The sequence below is a fragment of the Diadema setosum genome, chromosome 9, assembly GCF_964275005.1.
Source record: "Diadema setosum chromosome 9, eeDiaSeto1, whole genome shotgun sequence".
NCBI classification, from domain to species: domain Eukaryota; kingdom Metazoa; phylum Echinodermata; class Echinoidea; order Diadematoida; family Diadematidae; genus Diadema; species Diadema setosum.
In genome coordinates this window covers 26,464,591-26,480,328 of record NC_092693.1, presented here as the reverse complement: position 1 = coordinate 26,480,328, position 15,738 = coordinate 26,464,591, and the positions used below count along the sequence as shown (strand labels likewise).

The 15,738-nt window shown below is 36.8% G+C and overlaps 1 protein-coding gene across 1 annotated transcript in view; it reads left to right on the top strand.

Moving 5' to 3' along the window:
* Positions 1 to 2,844: 2,844 nt before the first annotated feature.
* LOC140232569 (uncharacterized) overlaps positions 2,845 to 15,738 on the top strand; it is an 89,690-nt gene continuing 76,796 nt past the window's right edge. The window contains exon 1 of the mRNA XM_072312663.1: positions 2,845 to 3,797. Within this exon, the coding sequence (XP_072168764.1) occupies positions 2,910 to 3,797 (888 nt within the window). The 5' untranslated portion in view covers positions 2,845 to 2,909. The remainder of the gene's footprint in view (positions 3,798 to 15,738) is intronic.

The following is a 15,738-nucleotide window of genomic DNA, read 5'->3' as shown; positions in this document are numbered from 1 at the left end:
CTTTCAAATAGCCTTGATGCCCCTTGAAATTCTGGGGGTTCAAGTGCACTTTGCCTCAAGATGAAAGTGCCCTTTTAAAATAGCCGTGACCCTCAAAAATCTTATTTTGAGTCCTGAGCATTATTTGATGCAATGTTGTACTCAGCTGTTAAATAGTACAGTGTTTGTGAATAAAGACTCAAAGGTACTCAGCTATTGAATAGTGTGTGTGTGTACACACGCTCAGTCATTCTTCACATTAGGGTCCTACACACTGAAATATCATTCAAAATCCTGATGCAGTTTTCATCAGCCAGAAACAAAACTTAAGATTAAACAAACATAAATTATCACTAGGAAACATGTGGAAAAAATGTATAAATTACAAAAATAAAATTCATCAAAATAATTTTGAAGAGTAATAAAGTTTTGATCAGAACAAAACCCCTCCGATTTTTTTTTTTGTTTTGTTTTTTGTTTTTCATCACCAAAGTTGGGATGCAGCTTATCCGGCATTGTGGCCTTATCGCTGGCAAATATGGTATGCCTATTAAGCACAAAAAGACAAAGAAGGGGGATGAGGTCCCCATCCTAGCCCCACAGCCAAATCTCTCCTCCTGTGATGAGGAACAGGTAAATGTCAGCATTTTCCAGCGCCCAGTGAAGAACAAGGCAAAACACAAGGCAGTGGTAGCTTTGTCAAAAGTAACTACATGTAGGAAGAAGAGAAAGCAGCCCCTAGCTCCTAGTATTGTTTGTTTGTTTGTTTTTCTCACTCTTTTCAGAAAACATTTTCATTTGATAGATGTTAAATGTTTGCCATTACATTACACTAGTACATCATTTTGTTTGTTGCATATATGACCATCCAGCTCAAAACCCACAAAAATAGAACTAGCTCAAAACAAATTTTTCATTTTTATACTTAGTTCTATTGAAAAGTACTCAGCTCTAAGCTTGACAAAATTGTCTTACTCGTTAGTATTGGACCATTCCAACCCATTCCAAAATTGATTGAAATAAGAGATGGTTTTGAGATGCAGTTGCATAAATTAAAGGGGAAATCCAGTCCAAATATATGTTAGTCTGACAAAAAAAAAAAAAGAGTAAAATCTTACCAATTCAAGGGTAAAAATTTGACTGAAATCAGATCAAATATAAGAAAGTTATGACATTTTGAACTTTTGCTAATTTCTGCAAAACAGTTCTTGTACAGTGGATATGAATATGCAAATGAGTGAGCTACCCATGTCATAACCTCATAATTTTCCATTGATTATGCACACAAAAAATTACAAAAAATCATTATTTCTGTCACTGAAGTCTGAAACATGATGTTATTCCTGGTTGAGTAACTTCACAATCGTGATCAGTTAGGTCTACAAGGATTTGAGCCTTGGGCATAATTGCGTTTGAATGAAAAACTGGAAATTTCAAAATTTTATGTACAAGCTATATGGTAAGTTGTGAGGGAATGACATGCTCACTTTTCCATATGCATATTCATAATGACCGTTCAAGGACTGTTTCCCCCAAAAATAGTGAAACTTCAAAATGTCATAACTTCCTCATTTTTCATCCCATTTCAATCAAAATTATACCGTTTAACTCGTAATACTTTACTCTCTTTTATCAGACTAACTTATATTTGGACTGGATTTCCCCTTTAAAGAGAGAGAGAGAGATAAAAGCAAATTTGAAGATTTTGATTGCTTAGGAATGCTGTGCAGATGCATCAAAGAAAATACATATTTCATGGTGAAAGAAGTACATGTCCAAAAAATGTATTTGGTCCAGAAATTCTGGTAATATCTCAATTTTTTTTTTTTTTTTTTGATTTTAATAGTAGGTAGAAAAAAGACTCCTGTAAGACATTTTTTTCTTTTTTTTTAAATGAGTTGTCCTCCGAAATTTTGGTCTATCGAAGGCCAGGACCAGTGCTAGCTGAGCATCTTTTACTGCTTGTATTTGGCAAAGTGTATTCCAGCTGGTGTGACCTCAATGATGGCTAGCAGTAAAATGACAAAAAATCGAAAGTTGGTGCCAAATTTATATCCTTGCATTTTTTCCTTATATTTTCCACATATAACTTATGTTGTAGGAAAATCATTGCGATTGTCCTAGTTCATGATTTTGGTGTGACTTTACATGTGTCCATGCAGGCTGGCTAGGATCAACATATTCCAAGGCATTTCAGGCCCTTCCTGAGTAATTCCTAGGACACGTACTCCTTGGAATGTCTGCAATAAGTCCGCAAAGATTCCTAGGAATGTCCCAGACAAGCTGATTCCCACACTTTTTCCGTGTTTGATGCGGAAAGAATACCAAAATGACAGAATTTGATTCTGCAACCTTTGTTGTCTTGTCGGGGCTCTAGTGGATGTCAGCCCTAAGAGCATGACAGCTGCAGCCATGTGACTACAGCCAGGGACATTGTGATTGATAGTCATATCCATTTAGCCACAACAGCTCCTATTTAATAAATACATTTGTTATCATACAGTCATAGGCAATGAACAATTCCCTTCTCATAAACAATGCAACAAAGATCTAGAGAGTATGTGACAACTTCATAGGATCCATATGTGTCTGAAAATTCTTTCAGTGGTTACAAGGTTATGGAATAGTGTCACTGCACAGCGTGTTTAAATTTATATTGAATTGTGTCCTGCTGTGTGAAGTTGGCCAGTTCAAGCACTGCCCTTTTCTTCTTGATGAATGCAGTGATATCATTTCATGCTAAGAGAAAGTCTGGTTAAAACTTATTGCAATTGTATGACTAAAGAAAAAAGATCATGCGTATTTTGTCTTCGCTAATTTCCTTCTTTATTCTATTTTACCTTGCAGGGAGCGATGGAGGAGACATCAAGTTGGACCGCAAAAAAAGTTTTTTCGGCCGCCATCTCGGTGGATTTGACCGCAAAAGTCGGATGAGGGGAACTATTGTCAAGTCACGTAGTGGTAGGCCAGATCGAGAAGGATCACATGTATCATCCCAGTCAAGTGACCACTCCATCCCAAGTGGTATGTCCAATGAGTGGGATGGACGGGGTGCTAGTCCACAAAATGATAGCAGCATGCGTGAGGCACGGTCCACAGGCAATCTCTGTGACGGCAGCCCAGTCCCACGCCGACATTTACACACCTTAGATAAGATGGGCAACTCACAGCAGAGCAATCCTTCTGACTCAAGCCCCCAGATTGAGAGGCGGATGCTACGAGACTACCACCACCGAGAATACCACAGCATGGATGAGCGCTATGGCCCAGATGGTCGCGACTATCATTACTCTGACCGGAATCGACACTACAGTGACAGATCACTGACAGACCTAACACCAGACTCTGGCATCAGTACCACATCAGACTCAGACAGACTTCGGCGTGAGGCCATGTCTAACCAAAAGCGGGCACCACCTAGGAGACAGCTGACACGGCAAGAGGGACTTGATGATGCATACAATCATAGTGGGCACAACCGCTACGATGCGCACTATGATTATGGGGATGATTACTATGAAGATGAGTCATACATGGACAAGGAAGATGATTCCTATATTGATGACAACCTTGGGGATGAGACTGATCAGGAGGAAAAGTTGAAGCTGCAACATAAGCAGAAAAAGAAGAGTAAATTTACAGCTGACCTGGCAACCAAGGTGGATGCAGCCCCTCCAGGCCACTACCGCACTTTCCAGGGCAAATTCCCAGCAACATGTGGGATCAAGTACCAGCCCAAACCAGAAGGGGAGGAAGATGAGGTACGAGATCCTGAGCTGGATGGGGAGGGTGCCCTTGTTGTTCACTCAGCAAAAATGGTAAGTTTTCCTATTGTTAGAAAATATGAAACTCCATGTGTATTCATAGTCTGCACAGCATATCCATCCAAGTATTTCATATTTTAGCACTTTATATATACACCTTAAATGCATAGAGTACATGAAAACTCACTTCCAGGGATTTACACTAAGTTTACTCTTTGGGTGCCAGGTTTATATGCTCCACTAAGTCAACAGCAGGCCAACTTTCGTATATTTTGCTCGAAAGGTGCAACTGCACACAGACTGATAAAGCACAATATGCCACGTGACAGTTAATCATTGACAGCATCCCAATCGTAGCTTTGTTTCAAAATTTACATCACAACAAAGCTTGCAATTTTCTCTCAATTATACTGTTCTACATTTCTTGCATAATCATTGTCATAAATAGGACTTTATAGTGTACATAGGTTTGTAAAAAAAAGTTTTCAATAAGTGTTCATTATGTTGCAGTCTCAGAATGTGGCACACGTGGGATGTACAACGTGGCAAACAGAGTTAAGGAAGTCCACTAAATGTAAATACAGGAGTAAGCCTATAGCTGCTGAACTCATCATTTTGCACAAAAAATCTCTGGTGATTAATAACTGGAGTGTCACATTCATGAAGGAAAAGAATTCAAAAATAGTTGAACAGTAAAAATTTCACTCTAATCTTACAGACCGATGGTCGTCAAAACTTGTGCAGAATCCTGTGCTAGATTTTGATGTATATGACATATGAATTCTGTTCGCTGGTGCTGCTGCTGCCTTCGCTATACATTGCAGGAGCTTGCTGCAGTGTAGTGCGGCGAGTGAACACAGTAATATGATCCAGATCTGTCCTTGCGAAATAATAATATATCTGATTCAACTCGGAGAGAATGCTTATCTGCAACTCTTGCACAATTCATCTTCGTCTGAAAATACACTGGTATCTTAGTTTATTAATGTTACTGTTTTTGCTGGCCGGTGTTGGCAGGCATGCACATAGAATAAGGTAATTGAGATTCTACATGTCCTTGACCCGGTCCGTCCAATACAATTAAATATAGAAATAAATCAGGCTTGAAAACTTGTCAATTCTGACAAATTAGATGAAGCTTTGCTGTGCGTATTTACAGTTGTAGTAGCGTCGTGTCTCGCTTGCTCTTGATTGGGCGGAAAACCGGGATGTATCAGATCAGGATATCATGAAAAGTTTCTTGACTGGCACAAACACAAAACATAATATGCTGTTGAACTAACGGTGATTCGTACTTATTCGAAAGAAAAAAATCAAACAAGAAACTGGCGAAATTAGATTTTGAAGCACTTCATTGATCATGTAATTTTAGTAATTTCAACCCTCAAAATCCATTATGATCACTGTTAGGATGCTAAATATTATTTAAGATGTCTCGTTGAGAAAATCAGTCACCTTTGTGGCTTTGAGCAACAATTCAGACGTCAAATCAACTACTGTACAAAGGCTTTAAAAAGTGTAGCAGAGTTTTAGCACCTGTTATCTAAAGAATCATAAATGCTAGCCTGAGATTAGGTGTAGTTCCACAGGTGTGTAAAAACAAAAGTTATTCACCCAACTGTAACCAGGCTTAGATCAGGAGTGTCTGCAAAAATACTACCCTTATTTCAAATTTATCCGATTTGAGTAAACTGCTTGAGAAGGTTGTTTTCTCACAATTGACAACATATCTACAAGATAACGAATTGTTTGATTCATTTCAATCTGCTTAACAACCCTGGTCATACTGTGGAAACACTGTTAGTCAACTTAACAGATAATGTGTTCAGAGAATTTGATGGTGGTAGCATCACTGCTCTTATCATGCCTGATATGAGCTCAGCTTTTGACACAGTCATTCACACTATTTGGCCATCAGATGGTAAAACGGTCTAACTCGAAAATTTGACTTTTGAGGTAAATTCACTTTCCGGGACATGTGAGGGTGCTCTTTCCAATGGTGCCATCGAGAAAATCCCATCATGTTTTGTTTTAGAGATAATTTCCGCTATCTTGGTACTTTTTTGTATTTTTCCTTCAGATTTGATGGTAAAACAGTCTATCTTTGAGTTAGCCCATTGTCGGTAATATCGTTTGGAGATCTTTTTACATAAACCATATAACCTTCTTAACTGAGATTTTTTAAATCATCGCTGTCAGATGGTAAACTGGTCTATCTTCGAGTTAGACCAGTTAGACCAGTTTACATAGTGTTTGTGGTCTATACAACTTTATTTGTCTTTTAAACCTACTGTGTCTTCCTTGTCATCCGCCATTGCAATACTTGAAGCATGTTAATTGCAAGACCTGAAAATCTGGCTTACATCCAATGGCCTTAAACTGAATGATGAGAAATCTGAATTTTTATACCCCCACCCACACATAGCATGTATGGGGTATATAGGAATCACTCTGAGGTCAGGTGGCTGGTTGGTCGGTCAGTCGGTTGGACGGGCAGTCAGGCAGTCGGTCAGTCAGTCAGTCCGTTGCAAAATCTTGTGGATCGAACTCCTCTCTCATTTTTTGAGCAATTGACCCCAAATTGGCATGTGTGACCACTATCAAAGGTAGATGTGCAAGACATCTTTTTCTTTAGAATTGCATAATTTGTTGTCATGGCAACGGCAAATTTTAAAAAAAAATCCTGCAAAATGTTGTGGATCGAACTACTCTCTCATTTCTTGAGCAATTGAACCCAAATTTGGCATGTGTGACTGCTATCAAGGGATATGGGCAAGACACCTTTTTCGTTAGTATCGTATAATACGCTGCCATGGAATTGGTATATTTTCATAAAAACTTGTGGATCGAGCTACTCTCTCATTTTTTGAGCAATTAACCCCAAATTTAGCATGTGTGACCGCTATCAAAGGAAAATGTGCAAGATACCTTTTTTGTTAGTATTGCATAATGTGTTGCCATGGCAACAGCAAATTTAAAAAAGAATCTTGCAAAACGATGTGGATCGTACTACTCTCTTATTTTTGAGCAATTGACCACAAATTTGGCATGTCTGACTGCTATCAAAGGTAGATGTGCAGACCCCTTTTTTGTTAGTATCGCATAATGGGTTGCCATGGCAATGGCATATTTTCATAAAAACTTGTGGATCGAACTACTCTCTCATTTTTTTTTGAGCAATTAACTCCAAATCTGGCATGCATGACCACTATCAAAAGAAGATGTGCTAGACACCTTTGTCGTTAGTATTGCATAATGTGTTGCCATGGCAACGGCAAATTTTAAAGAAATCTTGCAAATGTTATGGATCAAACTTCTCTCTCAGTTTTATAGCAATTCAGTCGAAATTTGGGATATATGATCAATGTAATGTGTAGTTGTACAGGACACCATCTTTTTGTTTGAGAGTAAATCTTTTGCCATGGCAACAGCAGTTTGTTTGCTATTTTGCCAATCATACAAAAATATGTGGATTGACCTAACTCCCTGAGCTTTTTCAGTATTTGACTTGAATTTTGGCACATGTGACCAATACAGTATGTAGATGTGCAGAACACATCATTTGTCAATGTTGAACAATATGTTGCCGTGGTAACAGCATTTTTTCACTTAAAAAAATGCAAAAATAGTGTGGATTCAGCTAACTCCCTATTCTTTGAGTATTTGACTTGACTTTTGGCACATTTGACCACTACATTATATATACGTGCAGAACACATCTTTCGTTATTGTTACGAAAACAGCATTTTTTTTCACTAAAAAAACATAAAAATGTTGTGGATTCAGCTTTCTCCCTCAGTCTTTTAGCATTTAGCTTGAATTTGCTTGGGCACATGTGACCACTATGGTACATAGGTGTGTGCAAACTTAATCTTTCATCATTGTTGAGTCATGTGTTGCCACGGTAACAGCATTTTTTCAATAAAAAGAATACAAAAATATTGTGGATTCAGTTAACTCCCTCAGTCTTTGAGCATATGGCTTGAAATTTGGCACATGTGACAGCTATGGTATGTAGATGTGCAAACTTAATCTTTCATCATTGTTGAACAATGCGTTGCCATGGTAACATATCCTGAATGAAAATTGTACAAAAATACTGTGGATTCAGTTATCTCCCTCAGTCTTTGAGCACTTGGCTTGAAATTTGGTACATGTCACTGCTATAGTACGTAGATGTGCAAACCTAATCTTTTGTTATTGTTACACAGTATGTTGCCGTGGTAACAGCATTTTTTTACTAAAAAGCATCCAAAAATACTGTAGATTCAGCTAACTTCCTCAGTCTTTTAGCATTTACTTTGAATTTTGGCACATGTGACCACTACGGTACATAGATGTAGAAACTTAATCTTTCGTCATTGTTGAATGATACGTTGCCATGGTAACAGCATATTTTGATTGAAAAATCATACAAAAATACTGTGGATTCAGGTAACTCCCTCAGTCTTTGAGCATGTGGCTTGAAATTTGGTACATTTGACTGCTATAGTACGAAGATGTGCAAACTTCATATTTCGTCATTGTTGAACAAAGTGTTGTCATGGTAACAGTATATTTTGAATGAAAATCATAAAATAATTTGGTTCAGCTAATTTTTTCAGTTTTTGATCATTTGGCTTCAAATTTGGCACATGTGACCACTGTATTACCTAGAGGTGCAACATTTATCTTTTGTCATTGTTGAAAAATGTGTTGCCTTGGTAACAGCATATTTTGAATGAAAATTATGTGATAATATGAATTCAGCTAACTCACTCAGCTTTTGAGCATTTGACTTAAAATTTGGCACATGTGACAGCTGTGATATAGTTGCGCAAACTCTATTTTTTGTTAATGTCAAACATTATTTTTGCCATGGTAACAACATTTTTTATGAAAATCATAGAAATTGCCGATTTACTTATCTTACTCCCTCAGATTTTGAGTGCTTGACTTGAGATATGGCACATGTGACTATCCGTGAGCAAAATATACATCTAATTCATTGATGAACAATGCATCATTGCCATGATTTCTATATTCTTTTTTCAGTAAAAAGCATACAAAGTAATTGCTGGTTGAGCTAACTCCCTCAGTGTTAGGTGGGGGTATTAATCACATTGAGTGATAGTTCTAGTTGTTAGTGGGTTCAAAGCATATGTTGAGTATAGTCCATTGCCAATCATGTCATGTCCACATCGGTAGCACTTGTATTACTCCATCAAAAACGGCCCGTAATATAGGTGTTGTATTTGATCAGGAAATGTCATTTCGAAGTCATATAACTCAAATTCAGCAGAATGATTGATATCAGTTGCGTTATTTAAGTTTCATAAAGAAATATTTGTCTAAATCTGCAGCTGAGATACTTATTCATGATTTGATTTCTTCTTGGTTGGATTTTTTTAATTAGTTGTTGTGTAATCTTCAAAAAAAAAAAAAGATGTCACAAAACTTCAATGTTTGCAAAATTCTGCTTCCTGGTTCTTCACTTTTACTAAATAAGTTTGATTCCAAATCACCAATTCTCCGTTCTTTAAATTCGTTACCTGTAGAAAAAAAAAAAATCATTATTTTCAAGATTCTGTTATTAGTACATCATTCAGTACATTTTTTTTTCCCCGTATACCTACAGTCAAACTCGGATACCTCGACGTCGGATAAGCAGAATATCACTTACCTCGGGGGCAAAATGAAAGTCCCGATTGTTCCGATGGAGTTTCCGTTTATTAAAATTCGCGTAGCTCGAAAAACGATAACTCGAAGTTCGGTTACGTCGAAGGGAAATCTAATGTCCCGATCTTAATTAACTTATTGTTTTTCCCAGCATGTTGCTCGAATCGAAATTGTAAACATCACTCAGCCATCTCCGATTAAGCGCGCGTGGACAGCAAAGACATGTCACAAATGTTTTCACACTCGATTGTAAATACATGTATTCTGAGACCAAAACAATCGCGCGCCCAAGAAGAAATACCCGATACACAGCTGACAAGGAAAATCCCCAACACCTACCAACACACGTACATGGTATGCACATAGCACCCGTGCCAATGGAGTGCTTTACGATAGCACTTCGCACTGCCCCATCATTTGCTTTTCTTTAACCACTGTGTTTTGATTTTTGATCGAGACAGTCATACCGTGCGCGTAGATTTCTCAACCGTCGGGGCGCACCTGCTTACGTTGACAGTTATATCTTTGCCATTAATCACGCTCCACTGTCAAAACATCAATCTCCCTCGTAGTGCCTTTTTTTAAACTATGTATTTTTTTTTTTTTGCCTTTCACGAAGTTTACTTCCCCAAGAACGCAAGCACTGAAACTTTTTTTTTCCAGCAATGCGATTATGAAAATCTGGAAGTATAGGCCGATCACAATGAAGAATAGAATACACAGGGCTCAGCACTAAGTTTTATCGGGCCACCAATATCATTGATTTTTATTTTCTGGTGGTCGAAAGTAAAATCTGGTAACAAAAAAAAAAAAATCAGGAAAAACATTAGAAAAACTAAATCGGTCCTACTAAACATAGACAAATTAATATTAAGCATTATTGAAGTGATACAGATGCCCATGTCTAAAACAAATGAATAGAAAATTCAATCATCTTACTCTGTGTTTAAAGATTTGACAAATAGGCGTAGAGATTATTTGAAAAGTTGATGCCCATTATATTGAGGAGGTCAAAACTTACGTTTGAAATGAGAAAATGGGAGCATTTGCTGACATTTGTTAGCATCAGACATTTGTTTTAGCATTGTAAAAAGCCGAAAGTTACCGTTATTCATTTTTAAATGTAAAAGCAAACAACCGACATTTATTTTAGAATCTTACGGAGCTGAATACTATCCTAATCCATTTCCAAACGTGAAAGCAAGCATCCGCTATTTGTTTTAGCATCTAACTGAGCGGATTAATACCATTAATCATTTCCAAATGTTAAAGCAACAATCTGTTATTTATTTTTGCATCGTACGGAGCAGAATATTACCGTTATTCATTTCAAACATCCGACATTTATTTCATTATCGAACGGAGCCGAATGTTACTGCTGTCCACTTCCGAAAGTGAAATGAATCATCTGACAATTATTTTATCATCGCACGGAGCCGAATGTTACTGTTTTTCATTTTTTAATGTCAAGGCAGACATCAGACATTTTGGACCATGAAACGTATAGCTGAATGTTACTGATATTTATTTCGAAATGTACCGTAGCAAATATCCAATATTTTTTTATCATCGTATGGGGCAGAATGTTACTGCTGTTCACTTCCAAACATGCCAAACGTAAAAGCAATATCATTCGACATGTATTTTAGCATCTTCTGGAGCTGAATGCTATTGACATTTACTTTCGAACGTAAAGGCACACATCCGGCATTTATTTTATCAGCGTACGGAGTTGAATATTATTGTTATTCACTTCAGAACATCAAAGCAAACATTCGACATTTATTTTAGCATCTTCCAGAGCTAAATGTTATTGCAATATACTTTTGAACGTAAAAGCAAACATCCAGCATTTATTTCATCATTGTCAAGAGTTGAATATTATTGTTACTCTTTTCCGAACGTCAAAGCAAACATCAAACATTAATTTTACCATTAAACGCAGCTGAATGTTACTGTTATTCATTTCGAAATTTAAAAACAAATATCAGACAGTTATTTTAGCATCATATGGACATGATGGAGCAGAATATTACTGCTATTTTCTTCCAAACATAAAAACGATCATCTGACATCTATTTTAGCATCTTCCGGAGCCGAATGCTGTTGCTATTTACTTCGGAAAGTATAAGGAAACATCCGACATTTATTTAACCATCGTACGGAGTTGAATGTTATTGTTTTTCATTTCCGAACGTCATAGCAAAAATTCGACATTTATTTCAGCGTCTTCCGGAGCCGAATGTTATCCTTATTCATTTCCGAACGCAAAATCAAATATCTAACATTAGTTTTAGCACCATACGGAGCTGAGTCTTATCGTTATTCATTTCCAAAAGTATGAGCAAACATCCGACATTTATTTTAGTATCATACCGAGTCGAATATTACCGTCATTCATTTCCACAATTAAACGCAAACCCCTGACATTTATTTTAACATCTTACGTAGCCGATTGTTACCGCTGTTCATTTTCAAAAGTAAAGGCAAACATCCGATTCTTTTTTTTTTTTTCTTTTTTTTTCTGGCGCGATCGGGCCACCAAAATCTTTATTTCTGAAATTTTCATTTCATTTCCGATTTTCACTCAATTCATTCATATAAAAGTTGATTCAATTCAAGTTGACAAGCATGCAAACAATCAGTAGGCACTATAACAGACACCATGTTGAACATCGATAAACGTCAAAGAAAATTCGACGTACGCGTACCTCGAAATTCGCGTATGTCGAACCATTTTCTTCAGTCCCGACGAATTCGAGGTATCCGAGTTTGACTGTATGTGACTCTGGTTAAAAAAATACAGTCAGCCGGAGGTCTACGTTCATCGTCGGATGCATTGTTACACCAAACAACTACAGAACAGAACACGGTTATAACAAAATTCCGGTTACAACACTGTGTGTGTGTGTGTGCCAACACATGCAGTGCTCTGTGTGAAACGTCAGCTTTGAGATCACACACACAGTTGTCCATTGTGTGCAGGGTCTGCTTCTAATCGCCCCTTTCCCAGGGCCCTATCCCTCCAATCTACAAGCATGGATACGCAAATCCTTTCTACCACTGCACCAGTCTGGCCAGGTGGGTGGCTGGCTGTCATGCTTGTTGGATGTCAGACTGTCAGTTTCCCTCTATTTTATTCTTCACCTTACGTGAGACACCTGCATGGCTGTTAGAAAGTGGTTTGTTGTTTAATCATTACAGTGTTTTTTTGTTTTTTTACTGTCATTCATGGGATCCGACCAGGGCGAGGGATATCAAAAGAAGGAAGTCTGCTCAGGCCAAGTTGTCTCTTGCACCATACCATCAAATTGTCATTACAATCGCTAATCCATTTTTTTTTTTTGTGTGTGTGTGTGTGTAAGTCCCAAAGTTGGGTTGCATCTCATACACGGGTGCATCTAAACATGGAACTTTACGTTATATATTTTCGACTCTAAAAAGAGGGTTATTTTGTGGATCAAATGAATGAAGGTTTGTTCCGATAATGCGTAAATTATGAGATTGCCATGCCGTATCATTTCTTATCGCCATTTTGGGTTTGCGTGTCGTAGCGTGCAGGTATTTGACGCTGTGTTTATTGTCCGGTTTGATAACTGTGCATGGTTTAATGTAATGCCCACATACTTGACTTCGTGTTGTGTGGTTTGCATAGGCCAATACTGGCCATCGCTTGAGCAGGAAAAACACTTAAACGGGAGAAAAACTTGTCTCTCGACCCCTGGGAGAAATTCACCATAGGATAAGTGAGCTAGTGCTTCATAAAGACAGACATGTTAATGTTCATTTAAAGAAAAAAGAATGCACTCCCCGCAGAGATAACACATAAAATGGTCACATTTGACAAGGTTATACTTTCAATCAATTTTTTTTTGAGGTGATGACATCAAATTCAAAATCTGAGGTTACATCTAGAAAGAGCATTTAACAAGCTACAATTTGTACTATAAATCAAAATCTTGGTTGAAATCAGCTGAGGATTTAAAAAGTGAGATACGCTCAAGTGAACTTGAAGTTTTATGTCATCATTTTGAAAATTCATTTTTTTCCTTTATAGAGAAATATGATACCTCTTAATCATTTTGCCAGCATTGGCCATACTAGTAGACTTGCTAAGGGGGTAAACGCTGCATTTTCTAGTACAAATGTCCTGCTTGGTACAGATGTTCCCTAGGGCAACTGAAAATTTTTCATCTACAGAGACACTCTGTATCTGTGCAAATAAGCCTTAATTTGCATAATTTATGCAAAAATACATATAAAAATTATTAAAAAATATATGTGCATCCAGCAGAAATACCTAATCTGGTAGAAGTATTCTATAGAGTAAGTGGAAACAATTCCTGCAAAAATTCATTTCATACCTATGTAAATAAACATAAAATTTGCATAATTATGCAAGTTATTGTGCAAAAATCTGCATTTTTGAAAGAATTTCTAAACTATTAAGCACTGGATCTTGTATTACAATGTTTGAACCTGGGATCGATGTTCCTTGAGTCAAAAGTAAATGATTCATCTGAAGAGACAAACTGTCTCCATGCAAACAACATGTTATTTGCATAATATGCATATCAATACCTACACATCTATAGATAATCAGAACAAACAAAAAGCCTTATTGTGACAATGTCTTAAATCGCTTTGAACTTAATATCCAAAAAGCCAATAGAATAAGACAATATTCTCACAACAACACTTTTCAGTTGCTTAAATTGTTTCCATATTATTTAATTAACTTAGGTATTTTATGCATAAATCATGTAAATAAGTACACCAGACATGAAATTTCAAAACATATTGATCTTTGAAATAATTTTTGCTATCAATTTTCCCTCATTGCATAAATGCTTTGCAGGGTGGGAAATAGCAATCGATAGTGACACTCTTTAAATATGATTATGCAAATCTAACAGTAGGGCCTACATATGAACAGATGCAAATCGGAACAATTTTGCTTACAAAAGGACTGTTTTTTCCCTCGCAAACAGTACACAACTGAGGTCATGGTTAGAAAATCATTACAAAAAACACTACCATAGTGAAAGTGTGAATTCTGATTTTCATTGTATTTTGTAGGCAACCAAGCGAAAAAGAGGCTTTTTACATCAAACTGATTATAAACTTGTGCAAATTATGTGGATGCAAAGGTATCTGCACACATTAAGAACTTACAAGCTTGAGTTAGAAACAAAGTCTGTTTCTGAAAAAAAAAAAATGTTAACTCAGTATACTATGAGCTACTATGGCATGGAAACTATGCTAGGAAATTTATACACAATAACATTTTGATAAGGCAATAATATGCAAAAATTGTCATATGAACAATATAGGAGATGTTATACTTTAAGTCAAATAATCTCAGTCTCTGACTTAAGATCAGTCAATTTCAACCATAAATCAAAGCAGAAATAATATGTTCATAGCCATAAAAGAGTATATTCGATGGCTTTTACAATTACTAGGATGTGATTTGTCAACAGATCGTCACACGCTACTGTTTACGAGAATCGTAAATGTCATATTCTCCCTGGTTGTGATTGTTTTCCCTTTTTGATAATGTAACTCCCTGGCGGTCCAAAGAATGTTATATTCCACCACATATCAGCTAATACCTGTATAGATGATCATGACCTACATGATCTTGAAGCTTTTTCCAAAAAATATTTCTGGTTTAGTGTAAAGATGTCAGAGGTTAGATTAAAAGAAATACATACACGGGTGAAAATGTAAAAGGCAAGAATGTCAGGGGACTTGTGTGCAACTTCCATGCGACCCACACATTAAATGTAATGATGGTGATGACTATACCATGTCACTGAATTCCATGTCCTTTCCTACTTATCAAGAGGAAACAAAAACACTTGAGAGGGGAGGGCTTAACATTTTTTTTTTGATAATCAACAAAGGTATCACTGTCAAGTAGAACATGCACAAATATGTACTAAGATTTATGATACCTTGATTCACATTCAAGATATGAAAGAAAAAGTGAAATATAGCACTTTCATAAGAGCTTTGACCTTTTGGCAGGAAATTTCCCAGAGAATATCCACTAGGTAATGTATATATTAAGTTTCAAGAAAAATCCTACAAGCATTGCAAAAACATGAGGGAAATAGTGAAATTTTGAGGGCCCAATAGACCTTGATCTTTGACCTCTGACCTTTGACAAATGACCTCTAAATTCCCTAGAAAATCCCTGCCAGTACCAAGTTCCATGAAGACACCTTGAACCATTTGCGAGATACAGACAAAAAAAGTGAAATTTTAACATTTTCACCTAACCTTTGACCTTTGACCTCTTGACCTGAAACTCTCTGGAGAATCTTATTTT